The sequence below is a fragment of the Tachysurus vachellii genome, chromosome 2, assembly GCF_030014155.1.
Source record: "Tachysurus vachellii isolate PV-2020 chromosome 2, HZAU_Pvac_v1, whole genome shotgun sequence".
Taxonomy (NCBI): Eukaryota; Metazoa; Chordata; class Actinopteri; order Siluriformes; family Bagridae; genus Tachysurus; species Tachysurus vachellii.
In genome coordinates, this window is record NC_083461.1 from 28,577,522 (window position 1) to 28,600,161 (window position 22,640).

General features: G+C 40.7%; 1 protein-coding gene across 2 annotated transcripts in view; it reads right to left on the reverse strand.

Moving 5' to 3' along the window:
• lrba (LPS-responsive vesicle trafficking, beach and anchor containing) overlaps positions 1-22,640 on the reverse strand; it is a 167,748-nt gene that overhangs the window by 37,361 nt on the left and 107,747 nt on the right. For both annotated transcript variants that reach the window (XM_060864169.1, XM_060864168.1), the window contains exons 41-44: positions 10,970-11,087; positions 10,518-10,620; positions 7,205-7,320; positions 6,876-6,988 (exon numbers count right to left, since the gene is read on the reverse strand). In XM_060864169.1, coding sequence (XP_060720152.1) covers positions 6,876-6,988; positions 7,205-7,320; positions 10,518-10,620; positions 10,970-11,087 — 450 coding nt within the window. The remainder of the gene's footprint in view (positions 1-6,875; positions 6,989-7,204; positions 7,321-10,517; positions 10,621-10,969; positions 11,088-22,640) is intronic.

Below are 22,640 nucleotides of genomic sequence, written 5' to 3' on the forward strand. Positions count from 1 at the left end.
AGAAAGTGTTCATTCGCCGCACCCCAAAACCTCACGCTGCTTCCACATGAATTTTAGATGATGTTATTCTGATTTAACGGTGCTCGCTTTCACGGCTCTGTATAAAAATCCCCCTGCAGCTGACTGACACAAATAACCGAGTGGCGCGTGTGGAGCTAATTCTCCATAAAGCCGCAATAAAATCCATCAGGCCATCGAGCGCTCTTGCATTAATGCTGCATCGATCCGCAAACGCCGATACATCCTGCAGCCATTATTTAAATTCTCGTTTATAAAGCGGCTTATTGTACTGCTCGATCTTTATTACTTCCCTCTAGTGAGCACTCCTGACCTACACACACACACTCACACACACAGACACACACACTCGTCTTTGATCTAATGGAATGATGGCCTTCCTTAAAATGAGCGAGGGATGCAGATGGATCGATCTGCTCGCTCTGTTCGCCGTGTCATGAAGAGCTGATCAATCATTCAGCCCCATATCGATTAGCATACAGCTATAAAACACAGATTCTATTGTGTGTGTGTGTGCACACGCAGGCAACACGCTATCAGATTGAACCATAAAAGGCTAATTCTAATCCACTGTGTGTTAATTAAATCTTCGTTAATGGAGGATTTATGATCTCAAACAGATTACAGTCATTTAGATGTAATAGGCTACAGACGGCGGCTTCGAGATGAAGCTTGTGGGGGTGTGTGTGTGTGTGTGTGTGTGTGTGTGTGTGTGTGTCTGACAAAGACACAGTGAGCATACTCCCGCTAGCTGAACACACACGCTGAATTAAACATTACAGAGATCCGGCTGATTTATTGGGGCAATAACAGCGCCCTCATTACGGAAAGAAAAGGGCGTGAGGGATAAAAAACGTCGCTGTCACACACCGTGTGTGTATGAGAGAGGGAGAGAGAGGGAGAGGGAGAGAGAAAGAGAGAGAGAGGGAGAGATGCCTCAAGAGTCCTCCATATTGTTTTCTCCCCTAAATTAGCAGCGTGTCTCTGATGGGACTCTGGAGGGTGACAGAGCTGTAAATCTGCCTCGCCCCGTCTCGTCCTCATTCCCCTCTTCCCATGTGCCCTATCCATGTGTCTACTATGTCCTATTCCCTTCTCCTCCTTTTTTTGGATCCTGTCTGCTTTCCCTGTCTTCCTTCCAAGTGCACTTGTTCCCTATTCCCTTCATGATCCTTTTGCACTGTCCTTCATCACTTCATCCCCTTTTCCAGTCCCTGAAGTTTTACTTCCTATGCCTCCTCATTTCTGTGCTCTTACTCCTGTGCACTTCTCCTCTATTCCCTTCACATGTGCCCTTTCCTCTTATCTCTAGGTCCTGTTTTCCATCTGCCCTGTGCCCTTCCCTTTCCTACAACATTACCGTCCACTTCCTTCTTCCACTTCCTGTGTCCAAGTCCTAGTATCCTGGTCTGTTATCACTGTCCCTTGTTTGTCTGTTCGCTGCCTTGTCCCCTTGTTTACATTTTTAGATCTCATACATCGTTCTTATTCTACTGTCCACCATTTCTGATTCCTTCAGCTGTCCCTTTCACATGTCCTCGTCCTCTTTCTCTCGCTTGCTGACAACTAATTTTCCCCTCACCTGTCTTTCCACTCTCCCCAAGTTCCCTTGAGTCTGTCTCATGTCCTGTTATCCTCAACACACACACATCTCTCTCTATCTCTCTCCTCACCGATATGAAGCTAATGTCCATTTTGTGTGTGTGTGTGTGTGTGTGTGTATGTGTGTGTGTGTGGACATGTGGAAATGTAACTTAAGCTCCGCCCTTGTTGTGTCTGATTAAATTAATTTAGGCTCCACCCTCTTTCTGTCTAAATAAATATAACTTAAGCCCCACCATCTTTGCATATGATTAAATATAACTTAAGCCCCGCCCTCTTTCTGTCTGATTAAATATAACTCAAGCTCCGCCCTCTTTCGTTCTGATTAAATGTAATTTAAGCTCCACCCTCACTTCAAATGATTAAATGTAATTTAAGCCCCATCCCATTGTCTTAATAAGCCCCGCCTTCATTGTGCCTGAATAAATTTAACCTAAGCTCCGCGCTCATTGAGCCACCTCTGACTGTCCCAGAACATACACCACCACGCAGCCATACTAAACAGGTTCATCAGGTTCTACTAGCCAAATGCTGGCGTAGTTTTATACATGAGAAGTTAGTATGAAGCTGTGCATGTCTGTGCTTACAGAGAGGTCAAAGGCCGTGATAAGACAGTCAGCCGGGGACGACAGAAAGAACATAAATTCATAGAGCGAGGTTCTGGGCCTGCGGGGACGCAGAGGCGCGCCACACCGTGTCTACAGCAATTTCAACTCGCCGTGTCAAAGGTCACGCATGACCTGTTTCCATCAAAGCTGCGACAACATGCGACGACACACACACAGATGAGTGTACGCTTGGCTAGTCACAGTGAGAGCACTCGTGTTGACGGTGTGAATAAAACAGCTGTAATAACGACGACCGAGATACCCAGACACACACGCATGCCTACGTGCACACACACACGCACACACATACACACACACATACACACACTGCTCTGGATCTCTACCTCATTCTCTCTCTGATTCTGACTCACTCCCTCAGGGCTGAAGGTTTGACTGAACACAGAAGCGAAGCTGTCAAAACTAAAAGAAGAGAGACAAGACTTACGTGTGTGTGTGTGTGTGTGTGTGTGTGTCTGTGTGTGTAAGAAAGAGAGAGGCCAAAAGGGAGGGAGAGGACTTATTTTTTGTACATAGTGGATGAAATGTAGCACAAACACAAACCCAACAAACATCCTGAAGGCAGAACCATTGCATGCTGACTTTATTCTGTGTGTGTGTGTGTGTGTGTGCGCGTGCGTATGTGTGTAAGAGAAAGAGAGACAGAGAGAAAGACTGATTGACAGAGTACAGAGACAGCTTGTGTTATAAGATACACGTAAACATAAACAAAAATTAATAAATCACCCTAATTGAAAAACAAAAATTACATGTAAATAAATACTTCATAATTTACTAAATAAAATTCTCTCTCACTCACTCATTTTCTACCGCTTATCCGAACTATCTTGGGTCATGGGGAGCCTGTGCCTATCTCAGGCGTCATCGGGCATCAAGGCAGGATACACCCTGGACGGAGTGCCAACCCATCGCAGGGCACACACACACACACATTCACTCACGCAATCTATATTGCTAAATAAATAAATGTATAAAATATATGCAGCAATATATTTTTATAAATATATATAAGAATAAATAAGAAATTAAATAAAAATAATAATAATAAGAAGAAGAAGCATGTGGTTATTATAATTTTTTGTCTGTTTATCCACATAAACTGAATAAGAATAGCTGCTGCTAACAGGCTAAAGCTAACAATAATAAATCCATAATAACAATGACAAAAACAAGGTCTTTTCGTAATCTCTGTGAAGAAATTCTTCATTTTCTTCCTCATCAGGTCAATAAATCAGTGAGGGATCGCCCCGTTAGCGTTCTTGCTAAAGTGCGTAAGTGTACATTCGCCTGCCTCCGCACTCGTCTATCTTCCATTAGCGCTCCCCCGATCTGATTTATTCCCCTGCTCCTGAACGCCATTACACAGAGTGCATGCTCTCACACTGTTACTGGAGAATGGAGTGGGTTGGTGGGGAGGGGTGAAAGGGGTAAAGTGTGTGTGGGGTGCTTTAAATACACTGGGATGCTCAGTCATCATCCTAATGCTCGATGCGTAAAGAGCATTCTTTTGGAGGAGGAGGAGATCGATCAGTGTGTAAATGCACAAACAGTATTGAGCAACGCTTAGCTGAGTCAGCACTGATACAACATACTCACTGATACACAGTGTGCTTACTGACACAGAGTGTACTGATTAACACACTGTACTTACTGACACAGAGTGTACTGATTAACACTGTACTAACTGACACAGTGTACTTACTGACACAGAGTGTACTGATTAACACACTGTACTACCTGACACAGTGTACTTACTGACACAGAGTGTACTGATTAACACACTGTACTCACTGATACACTGTGTACTAACTGACAGTGTACTTACTGACACACAGTGTACTCACTGACACAGTGTACACTAACTGACACAGTGTACTAACTGACAGAGGTCACTCACTGACATGCAGTGTACTCACTGACACAGTGTACACTAACTGACACAGTGTACTAACTGACACACAGGTTACTCACTGACACACAGGTTACTCTGACACAGTGTACTAACTGACACAGTGTACACTAACTGACACAGTGTACTCACTGACACACAGATTACTCACTGACACACAGTTTACTCACTGACACACAGTGTACTCCCTGACACACAGGTTACTCACTGACACACAGGTTACTCACTGACACACTGTTTACTTACTGACACACTGTTTACTCACTGACAGTGTACTCACTGACACACAGGTTACTGACACAGGTTACTCACTGACACAGTGTACTAACTGACACACAGTTTACTCACTGACACACAGTTTACTCACTGACACAGAGTATATCAACCTAATGCTCGATGGGTAAAGAGCATTCTTTTGGAGGAGGAGGAGATCGATCAGTGTGTAAATGCACAAACAGTATTGAGCAACGCTTAGCTGAGTCAGCACTGATACAACATACTCACTGATACACAGTGTGTTTACTGACACAGAGTGTACTGATTAACACACCGTACTAACTGACACAGTGTACTTACTGACACAGAGTGTACTGATTAACACACTGTACACTAACTGACACAGTGTACTAACTGACACATAGGTTACTCACTGACACACAGGTTACTCACTGACACAGTGTACTTACTGACACAGTGTACTCACTGACACACAGGTTACTCACTGACACGGTGTACTAACTGACAGTGTACTCACTAACACACAGGTTACTCACTGACACACAGTTTACTCACTGACACAGTGTACTCACTGACACAGGTTACTCACTGACACACTGTTTACTCACTGACACACTGTTTACTCACTGACAGTGTACTCACTGACACACAGGTTACTCACTGACACAGTGTACTCACTGACACACAGTTTACTCACTGACACAGTTTACTCACTGACACACAGTTTACTCACTGACACAGTGTACTAACTGACACACAGGTTACTCACTGACACACAGTATACTCACTGACACACAGTATACTCACTGACACACAGGTTACTCACTGACACACAGGTTACTCACTGACACAGTGTACTCACTGACACACAGTTTACTCACTGACACACAGTTTACTCACTGACACAGTTTACTCACTGACACACAGTTTACTCACTGACACACAGGTTACTCACTGACACACAGGTTACTCACTGACACACAGTTTACTCACTGACACAGTGTACTCACTGACACACAGGTTACTCACTGACACACAGGTTACTCACTGACACACAGTTTACTCACTGACACAGTTTACTCACTGACACACAGTTTACTCACTGACACACAGGTTACTCACTGACACACAGGTTACTCACTGACACACAGGTTACTCACTGACAAAGTGTACTCACTGACACACAGTTTACTCACTGACACACAGTTTACTCACTGACACAGAGTATAACAGAACTGCTTAAGAGCAAACAATTCCTCAATCAACAGGGATCTCAGCAAACCAGCAGCCGAAGTCAATGGCATTATTATGCAGGTCTGGTCTCAAATGAGGAAACTGATAGTTCCATAATCTCAGCCCAGGATCTGGTACTCAACACTCAGTAGTACATAGTTAAGCAGCCAACTGACAGCAGATACAGGATGTGCAGAAGATCATACACAAGGGCATCACACATACACTCTTAGAGAGGTGTTAGGATGAGATCTAGATTAAAAAAAGCAGCAACAAAAAAAGCAGGTGAGAAGAGATTAAAAAAAAAAATATTTTTGATGACCAGGAAACAGGAGGTGATATAATATTAGAAATGCATGTAATTAATATTTCGATGTGAGATAAAAGGGGGTTCGGTTCTAATCGGTTCTCATCTAAATACACACACACACACACACAAATGATGGTGTAAAGGAGATAAGAGCCAACTGTGTGTGTGTGTGTGTGTGTGTGTTAATTGGCTCCTCAGGGAAACAGAGTGGCCAGAGTGAGTAGAGGGGGAAAAAGATGAGTGCAGAGTGTAGGACACAAAACACACACACGCCTGCAGCAACAACACAAACACACAGAGACACACACACACACACATATACCTTGCTCAGACTATCACTCTCTCTATATGTCTCAGTCCATCTCTCTCTCTCTCTCTCTCTCTCTCTCTCTCTCTCTCTCTCTCTCTCTCATGATCTGCCAATCTTGCTCAATCAGTTGTTTTCATCTGTATTTGTGTGTCTTCTTTAATCTGTCTGTCTCTCATGCTTTCAGGCTCTTTCTTTTTCTCTCACTATGTCTCTCTCTCAGTCTCCCTCAGTCTGTCTCTTTCTCTCTCACTCTGTCTCTCTCTCAGTCTCCCTCAGTCTGTCTCTTTCTCTCTCACTCTGTCTCTCTCTCAGTCTCCCTCAGTCTGTCTCTTTCTCTCTCACTGTCTCTCTCATTCTCCCTCAGTCTGTTTCTTTCTCTCTCACAGTCTCCCTCAGTCTGTCTCTTTCTCTCTCACTCTGTGACTCTCTCAGTCTGTCTCTTTCTCTCTCATGCTGTGTCTCTCTCAGTCTCCCTCAGTCTGTCTCTTTCTCTCTCATGCTGTGTCTCTCTCAGTCTCCCTGAGTCTGTCTGTAACACTAACACTAAATATAATCAGACACAAAATCAGAAGACTGTCGATCATATGAGTGTGTGTGTGTGAGTGAGTGTGAGTGTGTGTGTGTGTATACCTTGCTCAGGTCTCTGTAGTTGCTGGGCAGTGTGAGGTCAAGCTCTTCGCTGTCATAGTTGCTGATGATCCAGGGAAACACAGGATACTGGTTCAGGTCGTTGTATGTGCGTCCTGAAGATGAGGTAAACACTACGTCACAGAACCATCAACCGTCCAGACAAACAGATTCATACTTTCACGTTCCACAGGTTTTCTATTTCCTGTTTTTTTCCAGGTTTTTTACCTGTCTTAGAAGGAGTAGGAACCTCAGTGGAAACTATTGTTTAAATAAAAGCTTTAAATGTGTTTGTGTTTGAGTGAGTTGGTGTATTTTTTGTGTGTTATCACCTGCGATGGTGTTGAGGAACATGAGGTACTCGAAATTGGAGATTTCTCGTTTCTGCCAGCGCTGAGTCATGTTAGAGGCTTTAAACAGCTGTTTAGGAGTCGCAAGAGAAATCCGCCTGTGCCGAAGAGAAAAATAAGAACATTAAAACCAAAATGTCCTCCCTAAAACACACCCAGATTTAGAGTTTTACAGTCTCCACAGTCTTAGATCTTAGCTCACTAGTCAGAGATCCCGGTTCCCAGGTTCCTTATGACGCAATCTGATGCACACTAAACTCACACAAACCACACCTCAGGCTGGGAAACACACATCAGTCACAATATCCACCTTTCCTGAGGTCTCTGACAGAAACACACCTGATGTCGAAACAATATGCCGGCTCACGCCCATCCATCCATCCATCCATCCATCCATCCATCTAAATTTTCTAATCACTAATCATGCAGAAATTCAGACATCAGCCTGACAATCATGTCCTTGCTGCAGGAAAGCTTTTAGATCAGAACTTACTGCTTTCCTAGCTTTACCAGCTAATCCAAAGATTAGGAAACACAAACAGGGTTGCCAGAGTTGAGGCACTGGATTTTTACTCCAAATTGGGTTCATTTCAGAAGTTTGCTTGTGGAAAAAGCAAATCCAGAAACTGAGGTTTAGAAATAATCTCCAGCAGCTGAGATCATATTTTAAAGCAAATCTCTGCAAACAAAAGGAGCTCTGAGCATAGACGGTGTATCTCAGACGTACAGAAGCATTAGTGTTGTTAAATATAGTTTGGGGAGAGTTACGAAGACCAGACGATAATAAAAAGATACAAAGCATGAACACGACGATGAACAAAAAAGTGAGAAAAACTCATCTGCCTTTGTCCAGTGCTGAGCATTTCCAGGTTTGTTCTTCCTGGTCTTTTTAAGATGGAGTTCGGGATAGAAATGAGGTTACAGAAATCCGTAACGAACATCTAAACGCCGAACGTGTCTCATTCGGATAAAATCGGCTCTTAGATATTAAAGAATGAGCTGAAAAAAACAGACTGGGTTCGTGTTTGATCAGTGACTAAAGAGCATCTGCTTTATATACATTAAACATTCCACCATATGGACACACACCACAGTTTAAAGTACACTAGGTGTGTGTGTGAGCTACTCAGTCATGGACACAAAATAAATGACCCAACTTCCCATTAACACAAAGCCAAATTAGAGAATTCATCACTGCCAGAGTGTGTGATTACACTCATTAACGCCTGATGGAGCGTTCACATCAAATTTAGGGAAGAAAAGGAAGGGAAAAAAAAAAACCGTGCTGCCCGGAATGCCAAAGGCATGTGATCAATTCGATCTGAGAGTTCTGGGAATGTAAACAAACAAAATCAACTAAAAACGTGAATGTTAGGAGAACTTTACTGAGAGAAAACCGTAGAAAAATTTTATAGATATTAAAAAAAGTTCTAGGATTGTTAATGAAATTGTTATGGAAATATGGAATTTCTTTTATTATTTAAAAAGGATAAGCAATCGGGGAATATTTAGAAAATGCTAGAAGAAATTCTAAAAAAAATCGGAACATTTTTAAATGATTTTATTATAAAAAATAATAAATACAGAAAAATTGGTAAATATTTTTCCTCTCTCATGACATTATAAAAGAAATAATAGATAAAACAGGAAATAATTTTTTTTAAATATTTATTCCAAGCTTGAAATTGGTTGGATTTTGATTCGTTCTAGGAATAAAAACTTGATGTAAAATTAATACTTATAAATAATTTATGATTGAGATTAGTATAAAATATAAAAGTATAAATTAAAAATGTACATTTCTATCATTAAATTCAATTTATATAATTATAATTAAAATATATTTGAGTTTTTTTTTTTAATAATTTCATAAAATGTTTTATTACATCAATACTTTTAGAAAGCATTAGGAGAATATTAGCCAAAATTTTTTTAAAGAAGGTATTTAGGAGAATATTAAAGCTTTAGAACTTAAGAAATATTCGGGGGGAAAAGGTTAGAAGCGTAGTAGATACATTTCAGGAGATGTTTAGGAAAAAACCTAGAAGGTATTTACTTCTTTTACTCTTCGTTTAATATAATTCTTTAATTCGTCTTTAATATGAAGGGAATGATAAGAATATTTTGGAAAAATCCTAAAGGGGTGTCTGATGGGAACGATATGAGAATATCAGAGGACTGTTTAAAGGAACAATAATGGAAAGTTTCTTGGAGAATGTTTGTGGAATGTTAAGAGAAACATTAGAGAACATTCCAGAGAAGTGTGAGAGAAGACGAGGAACGCTGGAGGAAGGAGATGGAAACAGGAGGGGAATATTCTGGATAATAAAATATGGCAATGTTAAGATGGAATACAAAGCCAGGAATGGAGGAATGTTATGAGAATGTCAACATACACACACACAATAAAAAAATTAATATTTAATATCATTATTATTATTATCAGATGAGTGTGTGTGTGCATGTGTGCCTGAGTGTGTATGTGTCTTTGTGTATGTGCATGTGTAGAACTGTGGCTTAGTTGGAGTGTGTGTGTGTGTGTGTGTGTGTGTGTGTGTGTGTGTGTGTGTGTGTGTGTGTGTGTGTGTGTGTGCGTGCGTGCCTGAGTGTGTATGTGTCTTTGTGTATGCGCATGTGTAGAACCGTATAGAAACGTGGCTTAGTTGGAGAGTGTGTGTGTGTGTGTTTGTGTGTGTGCCTTCACTTTGCCCTGCAGGCGTTGTACACCCTCTATATACTTCTCAGTCAGGGAGATAAATAAATGATGTGAATTGTGTTTGTGTGAAGCTAATTAGATGGTGGTTCATCAACAACACACCCACCCCACAAAAACACATACACACTCTCAGGCACACACACACATACACACGCACATACACACACACAAGCACATACTCATTCGCGCAAGCCATACACACACACATGCACACACACTCTCTCAGGCACACACACATGCACGTATACATGCACTCATGCACACACACACACGTACTCATTTGCGCACGCCATACACACACACGCACACACACATGCACGTACACACACACAGACACAAACACACTGACACACATGCACACACAGAAAGACACATACACACTCATGCACACACAAGAACACACACAAACACTCATGCATGCTCACACACACAATCATGCACAGATACACACAAAGACACATACAAACACGCTCACACACACGCACGCAAACACACACACGCACGCACTCACACACATACACACAGACACATACACTCAGGCACACACACCCACATGCTTTAACACACAGACACACACACCTGGTCTGAGGAAGGCCGAAGTTAGTGCCGACTCCGACTCTAGGCAGCACGTGAACCACTTTCTTTACTGTAGCAGCATCAGAAAAGTTAAACATCACCGAGGCTGAAGAGAGAAAAAGACAAGAACACCAACGTTAGACTGATAGACAATGTTCTGTGAGGAAGCAGATCAATATCACCAGCTCAGAGTGGGATTATTTCTCGAGAACAGCACAACCTGAAGGTGTTTATACCAGAACAAATAAAAACATGACAAAGCTGTGACAAATATATTACATTTACTCCTCATCGTGAAGAGACAAAGATATAAAGTCGTCACAGTCCTCATGTCTTATACTGATTGAAAATGTCTCATATGTCGATTTCCAGAATGCTGACAGGATGAAACACCAGGATACTAAAAAAAGGTTGTTTTTAAAAAATATATAAAAGTATAATTTGTAACGTCTTACTCCGATTGGCCATAAAGATCTCCAGCGCCGTGTTCTGCAGGAGGTACCGGCGAGAGAAGATCGCTCGCATCTCAGAGAACGTCCATTTCCCGTGGAGTCCATCCACATAGACCAACAACTGAGAGAGAGAGAGAGAGAGAGAGAGAGAGAGAGAGAGAGAGAGAGAGAGAGAGAGAGAAAGAAAGAGATGGTGATGATGATGATGATGATGATAATGATGATGATGACAGAACACAAAGAATGGGAAAAAGAAAAAAGAAAAATCAAAGCCCTGAGCCTGAACATGCCTAGTTTGAGGATGAGGTAAATGTGAGAGTTTTAAAACAGTCATTAACAGAGTTTTAAACAAACAGTCATTGACACTGGAAACTCCTTCCAAAAATCCTGACCAATCAGAATGGAAAATTCAACAGCGCTGTAATATGGACAAACAGAACATTAAAAAAGAGTGAGAAGTTGAGGTGAAAAGTCTGTGTGTGTGTGTGTATGTGTGTGTGTGATCCATCACAGAGAGCACGCTCGGTCGGCAGCAGCACGATGGATGTGTCTTATTGATCAACCTTCACCAAGCAGAGATTCTTTAAAGAGCCAAACGAGCTCCATTCAGTCTGTGAGAAAAACCACACACTCCACTAAACGGTGATCAGTAACACACTCACACACACTCTCTCTCACTCACACGGGACAGTCGATCCATTCATAACCGCTCGGTCAATACACACGCGACACACACCTTCATCATCCCTTTATCATCAGTACATCATCCACAACAAGGGAAGTTAGTTTTTCCTCCCAGAGCTGCTCTGATCTTCACACAACCACCACATCAAAATAATTCTCTCAAAAATTCCTCTACGTCTCTATTAAATTCTTCTGTTTTTCATGTCGATATAATAAAAACCGTCAGTGACCTTTTTAGAATTTACATTAAACAATGACAGATTTCTTTTTAAATATAAATATCTAAGGAAAAATAACACTCCTAGAAGATCTCGTTATACCAGATCACAGACCCACAGATCACTGCACATCACCTTAACACAAATATATATATTATAATATATATATATATATTATAATATAATATAATATATAATATAAATATATATGCACATATATATATACACACACACACACACATATATACACACACACACACACACATATATATATATATATATATATATATATATATATGTGTATTATGTATATATATATATATATATATATATATATATATATATATATATATATATATATATATATATTTATAAAACACAGATATTCAAATACAGTCGTCTTCTAAAACATCACACAAACCAGGAAGTGAAAACTGAAGAACAGACTTAATCAGAAATATTCAAATGTGGCAGTTAGCAAGTGACGTTAAGGTTAGCGGTGAGAAGAGCTCATTAAAGTCAGAGAGCAGCTGGGTCCCTCAAACACACACACACACACACACACACACACACACACGTGCGTGTGTCGCGGCTGCTGTCAAACACATACTCGTGCTGTAAAGTCTCAGGAGTTCAATTAAATGAGGATTATAGCCGCTACACTATCACAGCTAGCATCACTAGCAAACAGTCCTCACACACCGGCTAAGGAATATCAGGTTCCACTTTATATTTGTAAAGTGATATAACACTCTCAAAAACATACAGTGGGTATGTCATAAATATCCTAGGTATTATGAACCATTCATGATTTCTAAAAATACCAGGGATTCCAAAATATCTAAAATAAATAAATAAATAAATAATTAAATCTGTTTGTTTGTGTGGATTTTTTTTTCCTTTTCCGGTTTTATTTTATTTTTCAGTATTATTTCGTTTTTATTCCTCCGTTCCTCCTTTTTTCCCCTCACAACAGTATCAAAATCACTAAAACCTTTGACTTTGAGTGTGTTTAGTTTCTCTATCACATTTGTGTGTGTGTGTCTCTGTGTGTAACGTTGTTCCCTATTCAGCCCATTTGATTAAATGTAAGTGAATTAAGTCCGGGAATAAATAGTGCGCACTCGTCTGAAGTGCCCTTCGAGGGTCTGAGGCTTGTAAGCACAGAGCGCATGATGCCAAGCAGACAACAAAGAATTCTGAGCTTATGTGTGTGTGTCTGTGTGTGTGTCATTGGGAACCACTCGACCTGTTTCGGCTGCTGCGTCTCATTTCTGAGTGATGTCATTTGTCTCTGTCAGGCACAGAAATGAGTCCGAGATGAAGAAGGACACATCACACACACACACACACACACACACACACACACACACACACACACACACACACACACACACACGCTGTCCTCTTGCCAAAGGAGCAACATCCTCCAAGCACCTACACACACACACACACACACCAGGGACTGCTACTGGAGAGCATGTGCTCCGTCTCTGACAAAACTGAATGGAATTTAATTGAAAATGCAGCACCACGAAAAAAGGAAAGAGAGAGAGAGAAAGATAGAGAGGAAGAGAGGGAGGGCGGGAGAGAGAGAGAGAGAGAGAGAGAGAGAGGGGGAGAGAGAGAGAGAGAGAGAGAGAGAGAGAGAGAGACAGAGCTATCTATCCCACTCTTTTTAAGATAAATGAGTGTGAAGAGTGTGTGTGAAGGGCAGCAGGAGCACTGCTGTTTCAGAAACGATAAGAAAAAGCCAAAAAAATAAAAAATTAATCGCTAATAGCGAGAGGCTCTCCATGGGCCATGTCCTAAACCGCATACTAGAAACTAAGGCTTTTAGGTAAGAAATAAAACACTTCTGGAGCGTGTGGTTGTAGGAAAGCAGCAGTTCTCTGACGACTACAAAATACAATTTATTACCAATTTTACAGAAAAATTTAAATCTGTTTAAAGTCACGAAACGTCCTGAAAGCTAGCCGGTAACTTCTCACTGACGATATAGACGCTAGTTACTGAACATGTCGGATTAATTTATATTGTTTTAACAATTCTACGTAGCTCTGTAACATAAAACCGTCATCATGAAACTAGCCAGACAGCAGCGAGCTAGCTAAATCGCATTCATACAATGGAGTTGCTAAGACAGACACGCTAACTTTGTATAAGTTAAGTCTTAAACATTCCCACAAAAGACAAGAGACTTCGTTTAGCCAAACGACACTTTCAGTCTTTTAGTGCTAATCCGTAATAATCCATAAACTCAGATTTTACCTCAGATTATAACCTGCGATGGGTTGGCACTCCGTCCAGGGTGTATCCTGCCTTGATGCCCAATGACGCCTGAGATAGGCACAGGCGCTCCGTGACCCGAGGTAGTTCGGATAAGCGGTAGAAAATGAATGAATGAATGAATGAATAACCCATTAGCATCAGGTTGCTAGACTACTTGAGTCTTTCTAAAACAGGATGTGTGATCTCTGGTTTACAAACATGGAAAGACTAAACGATGAACAGAATCAGAGCTGTGGTAAATTACAGTAATGCTATATTACAGGAAATGGTTCAGCAGAATCTGTTGTGGACGCTAACAATTAGCTGTTCACTTGTATTCGATACAGATTTATTTACACAGCACTTTTAACAATAAACGCTGTCACAAAGCCGCTTTACAGAACACCTTTTGTAGATTTAGGTCAAGCCAGAGGCGAGGAAAAACTTCCTGAGACAACACCGAGAGAAACCAGAGTGACGAGCTACCTAATGGCTAACAGCTGTGTTAGATGCTGTGTTCAGATGCGCTTGTGTTCACAGCCTTGATGAGAAAATTTCACAATAGTTCATTGTTGTGATGAGCTGCAAAGCAATCCTGATATTACTCACTACGCAATCCTGATATTACTCACTACGCAATCCTGATATTACTCACTACGCAATCCTGATATTACTCACTACGCAATCCTGATATTACTCACTACGCAATCCTGATATTACTCACTACGTAATCCTGATATTACTCACTACGCAATCCTGATATTACTCACTACGCAATCCTGATATTACTCACTACGCAATCCTGATATTACTCACTACGCAATCCTGATATTACTCACTACGCAATCCTGATATTACTCACTACGCAATCCTGATATTACTCACTACGTAATCCTGATATTACTCACTACGCAATCCTGATATTACTCACTACGCAATCCTGATATTACTCACTACGGATATACTCACTACGCAATCCTGATATTACTCACTACGCAATCCTGATATTACTCACTACGCAATCCTGATATTACTCACTACGTAATCCTGATATTACTCACTACGCAATCCTGATATTACTCACTACGCAATCCTGATATTACTCACTACGCAATCCTGATATTACTCACTACGTAATCCTGATATTACTCACTACGCCGCTCAATATACACATGGACATTCGGTTAGCGGGTGATGCTAGCGTCAAAACAGGGTCGTTTTAATCAGATGGAAACGTTTGATGCTGAAACCTATAGTTATTATGATATAACACAGTATGGAGGTTTTTGTTAACTGATGCTGCATGGGATTATGGGATATGGAATTATGGGATATGGAATTATGGGATATACGAAATGGAATATGAGACATGGACTTATGGTAAATGGGATATAGAATATAGGATATGGGATATGGAATTATGGGATATGAGATATAGAATATGGAATTATGGGATATGGGATATGGAATTATGGGATATGAGATATGGGATATGGAACTATGGGATATGGAATACAGGATATGGGATATGGATTTATGGCATATGGATTTATGGCATATGGAATTATGGGAAATGGAATTATGGGATATGGATTTATGGGATATAGGATATGGGATTTGGATTAATGGGACATATTTGGAATTATTGGATATAGAATTATGGTATATGCCAGCCTTAGGAAAACATCCTGCTTATGAAGAGTGACCAAGTTGGCATTGAGCAGGTGGGTCACGTTTTCCCTCTCACACCATGACCATGTGTCTGTGTGTGTGAGATGATTGGAGTATAATGAATGTTAAAGGTGGGCGTATGTGCATGTGTGTGTATGACTCTGTGTGGTGATAACGTGATGAAATTAATGAGGAGGAGGAAGAGTGGTGATCCATCACTATCACACACAGTGCACGCCAACACCAATACCACACAGAGTAGGGGGTTATCTCTCTCTTTCTCTCTCGCTCTCTCTATCTCTCTCTCTCTCTCTCTCTCTCTCTCTCACACACACACACACACACTTATTCTTACTTCTTATTCTCATTATTTTTTTCTTTTTATTGAAGTTCTATCTTTTTATTGAAGTTCTATCTTCTTTTATTTATTCATTCTTTTTATGTCTCTTTCAATTTTTGTTCTTTTTCTGTTGTTTTTTCATACATTCTTCTGTTTTAACCTTTTTTTGTATTACTTGCCTTCTTTATCTCTTTTCATTATTTTCTTCTTCTTTCATCTATTCAGTTCACTTCTTTCTTCTTCTTTTCTATTTTCTTTTTTTTCTCTACCTTCAACTTAACACACTCCACTGATGTTTGAGGTCCACACAAACACACACATTCTTCTCCCTCTCTCCACCACATGTCACTCCCCATCAGTAAATGAGTTCATCATGCTAACGAGGAGGTGGAGCCAACCTCCTCAACTAACAATGTTTCGTCCAGCCAATCAGCCACAGTGCTCTGGAGCCAATTAGAGCGGATTTGCTGTTCCATCTGAGTGATGCCAGGAGACGCTGTCACCGTGTGTGTGTGTGTGTGTGTGTGTGTGTGTGTGTGTGGCCAAGACTTTAAGGGCAAGGGATTACAAAATGTCTCTCATGTAGTGAGAGCAAAGGATCATGGGATTGCAACCCCTACACTCCACCCTATCCCCTCCACCCTACCCCTGACTCTCCACCCTATACCCCAACACTCCACCCAACCTCTACACTCCACCTTTTCCCCTCCTCCGTTCCCCCGACTCTCCATGCTACATCTACACTCCACCTTACCCCTAACTCCTGCACTCCACCATACCCCAAAACTCCAACCAACCGCTACACTCCACCCTATCCCCTCCACCCTACCCCCAACACTCTACCCAACCCCTATAACTCCATCCTACACCTAGACCCTACCCCTACACACTTCACTGTGCTCACTCGTCCCTTACTCCCTTCTCTCTGCCCCTTATCCACTTAATGCAACTCTAAGTAGTTCATATTGTTTAATACACAGTGTTCTGTACTGGTCCCACACACACACACTTTTATTTATTACGGCAATATGCAGGTTAGTACGCAAGTGGAAGGAGTGAGGGCAGTTGCCATGGCAATTGGGCAAGCTTTGTTATGGCTGCTTAGCCAACAAAGCTTAGCTACATTGTACATAATACTATTTTATGAATATATAGGAATATAGTGCCCTCGTGTTCTGGATGGCTTGAATATTTCTCTCTCTCTCTCTCTCTCTCAAAGGCATGAGCTGAAATAAAGAAAGCTAATCTGATGCGATTAACGCTCTTTTGCTCCTCATCAGTGTGTTGGTGGGCCTTTTCACTCTCGCCACACAGATTAGCCTTTAAAGAGAAGAAGAAAAGAAAAAGATAGAGAAAGAGAAAGAGGATTGTAAGGTTTAAAAATCACTCAAGAGGTTAAAGGATTAATTTCTTCCACAATTCATGCAGTGACTCATTAAAAATTCGACCTTCTGCCTTTAAATGCACAGCACTAATGCTGATGAGTTAAATAGTTCGACATGGCTCTGTCCCAAACACTACACTCAGGACTAGTTAGTGTTATAACAAGAAAAGTGGTTAGTTGCACCAATATATTACAACTATGTTACTTGACACTGCAGATGAGTAAGACAAAGAAATGTAGCATTTAGTCAAGTGTGTAATGAAGTAATGTTAGCTAGGTTAGCTTTAACACTGAGCTATGTGTACGTGTTTAGAGTCACTGGACAACTGTGAGGATTTAACTCTAGCTGTAGCGCTAATATCAAATGCTAAATGCTAATTAGATCATTAGCTACCTGGCAAGGATAAAAGAAAAAATTGTTTTCTACATACCGATAAACTTCTTAACATTAACCCTGTGTTTATGCTAGCATATGAGCCACTGATGTCACTGGTGCGGGTGTGGCCTGTTTAGGTTTTTTTTTTTTAAAATGTTTTAAAAATATGGTAATAAAAGAAATAAATAAACAGTGGAATTTATTTAATACAACAGACTAGCATGCTAGCAGTTTAGGTATTTATAAGAGGAGTGGTAAACATAGCTTGTTATTTAATGACACTAACACGCACGCTATAAAGCAACACTGCAAATACTCGCTCAGAAAAATGCTGATCTCCCCATAATCCCCCCATTGTCCTGCATTTAATTGGATTTAGAAGAGCGGTGACACTGTGGTGCCCAGTCTCTCCCAAACGGCCCAGAGGGGTGAGGGAAGTTTTTAAAGGGTGAAAGGGAAAATCCTTCTAGGGGTTTAAGGAGGATTCAGAGGTGACAGTGGCAGGAGAAGAGCGCTTTAGAGAAAGTCTTTAAGCAGGTAAATAGTATTTAGACACTCAAACGACACGGCGTATGGGGGGGAGTATGGGGTGGTTATAAACGTAAATACGTGGCATCATAGCTGCTACAATTCCATTAGAGTCTAAATACATGCACACAATCACATACACCCGCACACACAGTTGTAACTGGAAAGTCAATAGCTGACTGACACCCTGAGTGGCACCCAGTCGAAGGTCAATCACTCGGAAATTGTGTGTGTGTGTGTGTGTGTGTGTGTGTAGAGCACTAACAAGACTCTTCTCTCATCTAATTTTCGCCAGAGTATTTAATGTGTGTCAGGTTATAAAAGTGTCTGCATATGTACTGATGAAGATCATATCATGGTGGTAAGACAGGTAGTGAGACAGGCAGTAAGACAAGCAGTGAGGCAGGCAGTGAGACAAACAGTGAGACAGGCAATGAGACAAGCTTTAGTCAGGTAGTGAGACAGGTAGTGAGACAGGCAGTGAGACAGGCAGTGAGACAGGCAGTGAGACTGGCAGTAAGACAGGCAGTGAGACTGGCAGTAAGACAGGCGGTGAGACAGGCAGTAAGACATGGCCTGTATTGATGGGGGTCAATGTTGAGCAGAAACATGATACAGCTGATCAACTGTCTCTCTATCTATCTATCTAGCTAGCTAGCTATATCACACAGGTCACATTATAGCTTTACAGTGATTGACTGCAGTCCATCTGTTGAGCTAAACAAATTATTGGCACCCTGCTTAACCATTCATCACTGAAAAAAGACCACCACTAAGTTGATATTATGTAGAGGGTGGTGTGTGTGTGTGTGTGTGTGTGTGTGTGTGTGTGTGTGTGTGTGCACATATGCGTGATCCAGTTCCACCCTTAATGTCTTTATGTATGTGATTAATAGACTGCTGTATGGTGTAAAAGCTTTGATGCTGGAACGCAATATGGCTCTGATGATGATGACACCAATCTGTACTGAAGCAAGACAGGCCATGAGAGAGGAAGTGAGACAGGCCATGAAGACAAGCAGTGAGACAAAACCAGTGCCACAGGGCATTGTGGGTAAAATCCCATCTGCTTTATGACCTCACCAGATCTGCGGAAAAATCTGCCAAGCAATTAGTAGCAGCGGTTTGATTTCTTCAGGGTCTGCACAGCTGGTGTGGGTGTGTGTGTGTAAGCCTCTCAAGTTTCCAGTACACACTAAAAGCATCTCTCTATTTCTTTCTCTCTCTCTTACACACACAAACAAACACACACACATTTACACACACTCAGGTAATACTGAATTACAGGGACCGAGTATTTTATGGGCTTTTCAGGACCTTTTTAAGTGCATGCATTTATTGCTGTACATATTTCTGTATTGGGGATACAACTTGAAAAAATAGAACTCTCTACTTCTGTCGCTCTCTGCCTCCTTACTTTTCTCTGTCTGTGTCTTTCTCAGTGTCTCTCTCCTCATTTCTCTCACTCCGTCTCCCGCTCTCACTTTAATCCCCCGTCTCACCCTGTCACCTGGAAGTGTGTAGTGTGCTAACATTAATGCGAGCTGACGTGAACAGAAAAGAAAACTGTTACAGGTTTTTTCCTGCTGTCTGTCGATCTCTCTGCCTGTCTCTCTCTTTCTTAAGTAAAACAGAGCATTTATGTTCATTTCCATCACCCACAAAACAGAAATCATCTCTTGCCTCTTGTTCGCTAATCTTCATGAAGAGTCCTACTTCACTCGATCCGCTAGACTAGGAGTTGATTTGAGACATGACCGAAGATAAAGGAAAGATAACGAGCCACTGGCAGACAATGTGGATCAGAAGAATGGCCAGACAATCTGGAAATCATGTTAGAGTAGCAGCGAGACAGTGTGTGTGTGTGTGTGTGTGTGTGTGTGTGTGTGTGTGTGTGTGTGTGTGCGCGCGCGTGCGAGAGCGAGAGAGAGAGAGAGAGAGAGAGAGAGGCTTATCGGACACTATGCAGTGCCGTCAAGAGGATCAGAGTTGAGTTGTCAGATCAAAGAGGAGCATCTTTGTGCTACACACACACACACACACACACACACACCATTCAATAAGGAAAAGCCTTTAAAGCTTCTGGAGAAAAAAGAAAAATACTCCACATTAGCTTTGGCTCTCAGCTTTGTTTAAAAAAGAAAACTTTAAAAAAAGAATCTTAAACAGTGTTAAGAACCCTGAGTGTGAAGTGTGCACTCCAGAGTGTGTTTATTTAACGCTACACACGCTTCTAAAACATAAAGACAATTTAAATTATATAAAAGACAGATTAACATTCACAAAGAAAACCAACACCTCTGTGGGAATCTCATTATATATTCAGTTACTTAAGTGAACTATTGTGGCTTTAGATGTTTGTTTGTTTTTTTTGTTTTTTTTACTCATGTCTCTTAACTGGGAACCTGGAGACACTGACAGAAAAACATACGACTCAACGCCGAGCCGTGTCTTTTCTTCATCCTTCGTGCACTTCATAGAAAACGATTTGTGTGCATAAATATTCTATATCTTCTCTGACCAAAAAGTGTTTACAGAACAAAAAATTTGAATTCTAAAATGTTTAAAAGAAATAATAATAGATATATTTTTTATATCAAGAAGAAGAAAAAAAGAAGAAACATGCAATGCTAATTTAAAAGAAATATATTAATGAACACAGCATTTAATTTATTAACCATCATCGCGCACACACAAACACTTAAAGTCTAACAACTGTAACTGAACAAACACTCATCTTAAGGAACAATGTTTTGGAGTGCAGCAGTGCGTTCTGGGTAAACATTTCACACAAGCATAAGCCATTAAACGTGTGTCGGTGTATTTTCCTACAGCCATCTAAGTACTTTAGACACTATCGTGACACTGTTGTGACACTATTGTGACACTTTTGTTATACTTTTGCTTGCTAAAACCAGCTAGCGTGCTCGCTTCAGAGGAACATTGCACTAAACGTAAACATCTATATAGCCGAAAGAGTCCTACAATGAGGTATAAATAAAGCTAAATGTCAAAGGAGTCGCTACAAACCTAAACAGATAAATTGCTAGCTAGCTTGTAGTTAGCTAATAGCACTATTTAATTTAGTAAAGATGATTTAGATGCACACTTAGTGAACACTTAGTGAACAAGTGGACTGAACTGAAGGCTCCTTTCCCTTTGTCCCTGTGGTGGTGTAAATGTTGAGTGATTTAGTGACTATTTAGAGAATTTAAACAAATACACTATTAACATTTGTTTGTACCTTTATAAAATAAGAAAAAACACTTCTGAAGTGCGAGTTAAAACGACACCCGGCAAATAAAGTTATAACATTCCCGCCATAACGAGGCTAATTAGCGACAAACAGTAACTGTGTTCGCTTTAGCGGTGTGACGTCACAACGAAGGGATTGTGCGCACGTTAAAAAAAGGTGCGCGTGTGAAAGGGAACGGGCGTGAAAAATAAACCCGCGGGGCCTTTAATAAAAAAGCAAAGTTCAGTTTCAGGGTTGATGCCCATGCGTATAACAGGCTAAGAGAAGAAGAAGAAGAAGAAGAAGAAGAAGAAGAAGAAGAAGAAGAAGAAGAAGAAGAGGAGAAGGAGGAAGAATTCAGCCTATTTTGTGTAAAAGTTACTTGAACAAAAAAAAAAAGAATTAGGAGAAACAGAAACATACTGATCATACACATCTAATAATATTCATCATCATCATCATTATTATTATTATTATTATTACTGTAAGGCTTATTATTACTCTAAGGCTTATTATTATTATTATTATTATTATTAGATATATTTTTTTGGTGTATCCGACAGGACATTAATAACCCCAGGACATGCTGCACTGAGATTTCGTTTTCCTAAAGTTTTTTTTTTATCCGAATAAACGAATTTTTTAAAAGTCGGTTATTTATTAATACATATATTTTTTCTGCAACCCGATGAACAGCAAACCCGAGAAAGTCACGGCTCACGTGCGCTGAACAGGGCGCAAAAAGGCGGCACACACACAAACACACACACACACACACACACACACACACACACACACAGGTTTAAGCAGTCTTCATCAGCTACAGTACCTCTGTATGTATAATGCGCGTGCTTAAAGATACGGTGTTTAATTATTTAGTACATTTTATTTATTAATAAGCCATTTCAAATCTATCAAAAACAAACAGTGGGAGATTTATTAATCATATTAATGACGTTCCTGTGGC